Source organism: Nannospalax galili, unplaced genomic scaffold (assembly GCF_000622305.1).
Source record: "Nannospalax galili isolate Female #2095 unplaced genomic scaffold, S.galili_v1.0 scaffold127, whole genome shotgun sequence".
NCBI lineage: Eukaryota > Metazoa > Chordata > Mammalia > Rodentia > Spalacidae > Nannospalax > Nannospalax galili.
The window spans coordinates 8,603,711-8,611,872 of record NW_008360326.1 but is presented as its reverse complement, the minus strand read 5'-3'; the positions used below and the strand labels follow the sequence as shown (position 1 = coordinate 8,611,872).

At 40.6% G+C, this 8,162-nt stretch overlaps 1 protein-coding gene across 2 annotated transcripts in view; it reads left to right on the top strand.

Annotated features, from left to right (window-relative positions):
- Pax3 (paired box 3) overlaps window positions 1–8,162 on the top strand; it is a 94,510-nt gene that overhangs the window by 62,079 nt on the left and 24,269 nt on the right. For both annotated transcript variants that reach the window (XM_008825810.2, XM_008825811.3), the window contains exon 5: window positions 4,180–4,385. In XM_008825810.2, coding sequence (XP_008824032.1) covers window positions 4,180–4,385 — 206 coding nt within the window. The remainder of the gene's footprint in view (window positions 1–4,179; window positions 4,386–8,162) is intronic.

Below are 8,162 nucleotides of genomic sequence, written 5' to 3'. Positions count from 1 at the left end.
AAAAAAAAAAATCTGTAATTTCTTTCTATGAGGCTGCCTGCAAGAAAGGTCTATTTTCCGTTTCATTTTCTATTTAGGACACACTGTTTAGTTTGTTCTTCTAGCTTGAGGAAAGCTGAATATGGAAATAGACGAACTACACTGAAATGGTGCCTATGTGCTGTAAAAATGGAGCTTAAATTCTAGATTTGCGCTTGGTGAAAATGAATTTAAATTCAGGCATTTATTGCACATTAAGTTCTGTACAAATAATGACTTTCACTTCGATTGAGCGAGAAATTGTAGAATTTCCATCTTAGAAAGAGCTAGATCTTTCTAGCTGGTAAATTAACATTGGATTGCTGACTTTACATATTTTAAAGCCCACATCCTTTTGGGGTTTATAGATGGGGAGAAGTTACAATTAGCTTGTAAAATTGCGGCTTCATATTGCCAAAAATGATCAGTTGGTTTCAATAATTTTCCAGTAGAAAAATCAAGGAAATCATTTCCTCACTGTCTTTTGAAATGGTGTCTGGATATTTTCCTAGTTAGATAGAACTTTTCCATTGCTTTTGAGTAAGCAGTTTAGAAATAAAAGTAATGATTTGTTAGCTTGTTAGGAAATTTTATTTGTGGTGGAAAAGACTGTCTTAGTGAATTAAAAAACTCCGTGTCTTTTTAATTGCCAACGGGTTAGTTCCTTATCTTATATACATGCACACACACATGCACACTCACACACATACACACAGTCTTTTTTGAGAAAAAATAATAATTATTTCTAAGACACATACAAGTATCCAAATCCTTACAGAACTTTACAAATAACTTTTGGGGATCCATAGACCTCCAGGCTCCTCTAAATAGATATTGGGAGGCTCACAAAAGCAGAACCTTCATTTTAGAGAAGTAAAATAACAGAAAAGTCAGTGTTAGAGGAATACTGAAATTTTGCCATGTACTTTTATTCATTCAACTTGCATTTACTAAGCACATACTGTGTGCCAAGGTTCCCAACATACACAAGTCAAAGAAAGGCTTTGAGCTTGCCGATCAGTATCTGAAGAGACTGATCATCCAGTGAACACAGTGGTCTTGACCCTCAGGATTAATTCTTGCTGGTGCTTATAAATCTAACCAGTCTTTTTCTTCAGAAACCAGAGATGATTTTGATTAATTGACCTGACAGTGCATGGTACATCATATTTACTTGGGAGAATTTAATAACCCCAGAGACTCCCAGAGGAAACGTGAAGATTTCCACATACTATTATCCTAATGGGATCATAGTAAGGATGTGCAAGTCAAGATTCAGGGTTCTCACAGGCAGAGGAAGCTTGGGGTAAAACTATCTTTGCTGAACCTCTAGCCTGTATTCACTTTGGAAAGAAAACTCAAAGCAACAGAAAGTTGGAAGTGGGGGAGGAAATATTTTGTGGAAATTTGTTGTCTTCTTAGGGGAAGAAGTAATTTGTTTGTTTGGGAGCAAGCATATCATTTACACAATTTAAACATAAATATGCAGGAATGATTTTTATGATGAATTGTGGTAGGAGGTATTTTATATGCTTGAGAATTTTGAGAGGGACAAGAGATAATCTGAAATATTTGATAGAGGTTGTTCTTTAAGATTCATTCAGTATCTGTAGACTCTATCAGGTGAGATTGCCTCAGAGACAGAAATTCAAAGGGCCCAGCACTGACATACTGAATCCAAAACTGCTAATCTAGGTTGCACGAGCCATCTGGGTGATCCTGATCGTTCAAAACTTTGAGAATCACTGCTCTAAAATTGTGCACAAATGATTGTTTTGTTAATTTAACTCACTGTATTCAAATATATATGTATGTAAGTTGAACCAAGAGCTGTTGAAGTTTATAATGTAATGCATGATATACTTTATTTAGCATGTCAATGTTCCTTAAAAATACTCTCATAGTTAAAAAAATACTCTCATAGTTAAAGGAAGTCAATTTTTAAAGTTAACATCTACAATAGAATTTATCACAAATGATTTAATTTTATATTAGATAACATAAATGAAAAATAAGCCTAAGATCTAACAGACTCTAAGTGTTCTATACACATATTTTGCTCTTATGTACACTGTGTTTATTTTCAGGGGTGTTTTTTCCTTAACTTGTTACTAACTGGCTGCCTCTCTATTTCAGAGCCTTCAAGTGTGTATCAAGTGTAGACGTATTAAAATATTAGAGAACCTAACAAGCATATTTAGGGATTCATTTTCAGATGCATCTTTTAGATTTTCATTTGTACTAAAATACAATGACATTTTAGATTTCTGTAGGCTACAATTAAGTTTGGACTTAAATTAAAATTATTGGGGCCAGTGAGTGGCCCAGTGGCTTTAAATCTGATGATCTGAGTTTTGATCCCTGGGATCCACATGGAAGGAGGTGAGAACTGACTGAAAAGTTGCCCTGTGACCCCCACACGTATGCTATGACACTCACGCCTATTCTTCTCTCACAAAAAGATAATAACAAGTTGAAGAAAGGAATCAAAAGTCCAACCAGGCATGGTGGCACACGCTTGTAATCCCAGCATTCGGCAGGCTGGGAAGTAAACACACTACAGTTTCACACTGCTTGCCCAGCCCTCCCAGTCTGAGCCACAAACAAATTACTTTGATGTTTATAAAAAATTATTTATCATTCTTGTCTGTGAGTGATGTGTGTGTGTGGGGTTATGTGTGCACAGTGTGCATATGGAGGTCAGAGGACAACTCTGTGGAGTTGGTTCTTTCCTTTCGCCTTATGTGGGTTCTGGGGATCAAAGTCATGTTGTCAGGCTTGTGCTGCAAGGGCCTTCACCTGCTGAGCCATCTCCCCACCTCTACCTTGATCAGGTAAAGAATCTGCAGTTTTCTGGCTGACGTCCCCATTTGCTACAGCAACCCTCAGCTCCTTCTCGGGGGTTTCTTCCCCTCTTCCCCCCATTCTTTGGGGAGTTTTCAGAGTGCATTTGGATGGGCTCAGGAGCAAAGCCACTGTGGTCCCTCCTCGGGTTTCAGACTCTGTCCACAGCAGCCTTGAATGGCTCTCTGCCCACTGCCCCAGTGTCTGGATTCCTGGCCAGACTCCTGGTTTGGCATGTTCTCAATCCACACTAAAAAGGAGCCAAGCACTGGCCAATGCTCTGTTGTGCTGTTTGAAATTTGTAATAATTTTTGAACAAGTAGCTTCACCTTTCCTTTTCGCCCTGGGCAGCAATCCAGGCAGCTGCCCACTCTTAGCAAAGACTCAGACTCTGAACTTCACTGCAGGGATGCTTCACTAGGCAATGTCTCCTTTTTGGATTAGTTCTTGAGATTTCCATTAATGAAACATAAATTCTCCTTAAGGCATTTTACTACCTGGGAACGAGATACTAATATTTTCTTATAGGATCAGGAGAGTCTATAAGTATATAGCAAACTTGAAATAGCTTACTTTTCTTTCTTTCTTTCTTTCTTTCTTTCTTTCTTTCTTTCTTTCTTTCTTTCTTTCTTTCTTTTTCTTTCTCTTTCTTTCTTTCTTTCTTTCTTTCTTTCTTTCTTTTTCTTTCTTTCTTTCTTTCTTTTTTAGGCAGGGTCTCCCTCCCTGTTGCTCCAGCTGGCCTGGAACTTGCTGGCCTCGATCTCATAGAGATCCCCCTATCTATGCTGGCCCTCATTTAAAACTAATTTATAGTTAGCATTCATAATAATGGGTTTCATTTTTTCATACATACACGCCATCATACTTTACTCTTATACATCCCCCTACACCACTGGTAAAAATCAGAAATCAAATTAAAAGGTAGATATGGTGGTACACCTGTAATCCCAGCACTTGTGAGGATGAAGCCAGAGGATTTGAGTTCAAGGTCATCCGGAGCTACATAGGGAGACCATGTTTCATTTATTACATAGACAATGCTAGGTTCAGGGCTTCAAAACGTGGAACAATGCCTGTCCCTATTTTCTAAGAGTTTAGAATGACAGATACCTAGGGCAAATATTTCTGCCTGGGGAGCAGGGAGACAGGGAAGAGGAAGAGATTAAGTACCATTTACTGACCTTGCAGTGCTGCACGGGAGGGCCTTGGTCCCCATGGGAAGACACTGAGGAAGTACCTCCGGCTTCTACTTACCCTGGCCTGTGAGACTTGCTTTTTGATTTCTATTTACCATGTTTTTTCCTCCTGTTCTTTTAGCCTCTGTGCCTCAATCAGATGAAGGCTCTGACATTGACTCTGAACCAGATTTACCACTAAAGAGGAAACAGCGCAGGAGCCGAACCACCTTCACAGCCGAGCAGCTGGAAGAACTGGAGCGTGCTTTCGAGAGAACCCACTATCCCGACATTTACACGAGGGAGGAACTGGCCCAGAGGGCGAAGCTCACTGAGGCCCGAGTACAGGTACTAATTTCCTGATGTCTGTGGCTTCCCAGAGAGGAGCCCACAGTGTTTCCTCATGTGAAATATTTTTGTTGTTTGTTTTGTGGAGGCAGGGTCTCACTATGTAACGACTCATGATCCATCTGCCTCCACGTCCCAAGGGCTGGGATTATAAGTGTGCAACATATACACAGCTGAAAAATGTTTGAAATCAAGAAAATAAACATAGTAGGAACAGTGCTCAGAGTGGATGTGGATCTGTAGGCTTTGGCTATTGTTATGATTCTTTTTTAATTTTTATTTTATGTGTACGAGTGTCTTGCTTGCATGTATGTAAGCGCACCTGTGTCATGCAGTAGCCAGAAGAGGGCGTTGGATCCCCTGGAACTGGAGTTAAAGATGGTTGTTAGTTGTTGTGTGGGTTCTGGGAATGGAACCTGGGTCCTCTGTAAGAGCAGTCAGTGCTCTTAACTGCTGAGCCACCTTTCCAGCCCATGTTGTTTTGAGTCTATCATTTCTAGCACAGAGATTCGTTTTGCGCATGCTCACTCATCATTCCAGGATCCTTACAGTGTATCAGAAGCTGCGGATGTTGACCCTCATTCCCAAGTATTAGCAAACACAGTGAGTGGTTATTTTACACTGGGCACTATTATTAGTTTTATGCTTTGCGTGAATTAAATTCATTAATCATCACTAAAACTGTTGACACTGTTACTCTCCAAAATCTATGGATGAGGAAGTGGAAACATCAGTCAGTTAAGAGATTATCTAAGCTCACACAGCTGCCTGTTAGTGTGGAGATCACTGGATCACGCACTTCATCTGTGGCCTTTCCATTAGGGAAACATGCAAAGGTGCATTCTGCAGTCCCTTCCCTTAAGGATTTTACAGTCTGGATGTATTTTAAGAAATTATATTATTTTAACATGATGGAGAATTATCTTTAAAAATTTTTTACATTTGTGTGTATTTGTGTGTGGGTATGGGTTTGGGTGTGTGCCACAGAGTAAAAGTGCAGGACAAAGGACAATTTGTGGGAGTCTGTTCTTCTACTATGTGGGTTCTGGGGATTGAACTCAGGTCATCAACCTTGGTGACAAGCACCTTTACCTGCTGAGCCATCTCTCTGGCCCTGATTTATTGTATGAACTCTTATCAGTGCTTTGAGGCCTCCAGAAAAGGTATTTAGATTTAACATGTCTCTGCTGAGTGTAAAATGTTTTCATCATCAGTTATAAACTATTGCATTGTGAAAATGGCTCTGAGGACTGCAGTTGGGATTCACAGAACTCAAGTAATGGCAGGTAGGCATGTTGGCCCCTGCCTGTAAGTCCAGCCTTGGAAGGAAGAGACAGAGGATCCCCAGAGCACTCTCCCTAGCAGGAGACTAGCCATATCAGCCAGCTCGGGGTTCCCTTGAAAGACTCTGCTTCAGTGATAAGGTGGAAGAGTGCTAGAAGAGCCCTAACATCAACCTTAGGCATCCAATGCACACACGCCACAGATGCATATACACCCCCAATACAACACACAGACAGACAGACACACACACAAACACACAGGAACACACATGAAAAAAGGGAAAAAAGTTGGAACTGTTGAGTGCTTTTGCCCATTTCACTGGGACAGAGTGCTCCTGTCCACTGCACAGGACAGAAACGGTCTCCCTTAGCCATGGACCATTATGTATTTATTTACTCTGATTCCAGTGAAATGGGTAGAGGAATTCAATAGTTTTATAATGCTGTAATAGTATAACAATAACTCTTATGAAAACCCATATCACATCTATTTTACTTCTTTTATAGTTCTGTCATTGCCCAGTTTAAAGGTGAAGTGGGGATCATCATTCTCCTTGAGGGTCTGTGCTGTTTCAGGATTTAGCTCCTGTGCTCCATGGTGGCCAAACCTATGTACTGGTCTGTTCTAAAGACACATCCATTATCAGCTCTGAATACAGGGTGACTCAAAAAATAAACTTTAAAAAGATGAGACAAAGAAGGGGTGAAAACCTGAACACTATTCAGCCTTGTCTACGTCATTCTTGTTTTTGTCAAAAAGGATGGGAGACAGTGATTCTCAAACCCGTGTAGCTCGTACAGTGACCAGCATGCTCATCCAGCCCAACGAATGTCAAGGCATAACTATAATAGTCCATTAACTTTCAGAGGACATGGGATCAAACCAATAAAGAGTGGTTCATATTTTCCCATACAGTGACCTCTGCTCCCGAGCAGGGCCCTCATTAATGTAACAGCTGTCTTAATGTGGCTTTAACCCGGTGACTCTTTACATTCCTTATGCCTTCTTTAGTTCCCTTGAGACACATCACATCGTACACCAGGCTATGATCTACAGCCTAACAAATTCCCTAGAACAACCAGCATATGGATCTTTTACTTAACCCAGCAGGAAAGAGAAGGGAGTAGTTAATCACTGATTAAAATGCCAGCAGAAAATCCTTTAGTTTTTAGGAGGATCTGGGAAAGCAGTAGCTAAGTCAACTTACTTTGAATGATAGCCAGAAAGTGTGAGTTAGTTTAATTTGGGGCACCTGGGAAAACCAAACCTCAGCCCCTCAAACCCCAAACCACGTTGACCTTCCATTCTTTTTTCCCATTTGAAGAAAAATACTTCTAGAACCTTCTGGATAGAGATGAAACTAAAGCTATCATAGCTTAGGTCTTATGGAAATTAATTTGGACAGTTTCATTTCTTATAATCAAGTCTGAGTGCACAATCTAGAACTAGTGTATAGCAAACTTTGCCTAGAAACAATGTTAGAAGAGGAAGCAGCAAAAATGAATGCTGTTTGCTGAATTCAATGAGTTCGTGAACTTGATGAGTTCATAAATAATGGCTGCGTGAAAGCTTTTTTTTTTGAGACAGAATTACTTGCAAATACTCATGGTGTACAAAATTTTAGTGGCTATTTCATCTCAGAATACCTTGTAGTAGGCAACTGTCTTACCATCAAGGTAATGGGCAGCAGAAAGGTAAAGCTGCTTGTGGAAGTAGCATTTAGCCAGGAGGCAGAGATGCAGGTTCCAGTTTGCCAAAAATGCTTTGTTGAGCAAGTCATTTAATCCTACTAGGTTTTGGTGCTTTTAAAAAAAATATCAGGAGATCTGGGCAACTTGAGATTGGTTCATGAGGGTGTGTGTGTGTGTGTGTGTGTGTGTGTGTGTGTGTGTTTGTAGGAATAGACAGTGTCCCGAATTTCATATTTTCAAATATCATGTCTCCCTTACCCTGAAATTAAAAACTACTATGAAGTGTAATCTCTCAGGACCATTTGCACCAGGAGTTTGGGATTCTCAGGAAAGCCCAAAAGGAGACTGAAAGCCACTTAACAGAACTGCATGATTCAGAAGACAGAATAGGTGTGGAAAATCCTGAACTCCATAATGAAGCAAAAACATGATCATCTGCTGCTCTCCACAGGACCTTGCCCTTGATGTGTCGAGATGCAGGTGACTGGGCTTGCGTGTGTCCTCTGACCTGTGACACGTGTGAGAACATGGCAGGCCTCCTGGTCCACCTGCTTTCCATACAGAGTCTGAAGCTGGGTAGCAGGAATGATAGAAAGACTGAGGGGAGCAGGCATGGGGAGAGGAAGGAGGAGGGAATGAATGAGAGGGTTCAGGGAAGCCGGCAGTGTGCCCTGGACTTGCCTACTTGGCAATACTGTATTTGGCCTTGCAGCAGTAGACATCACAAAATCTAATGTTTAATGAGGCATTTTACAATCTCATGACTTCTATGGGTTAAGTATTACATTTTCCTTTTCACTTT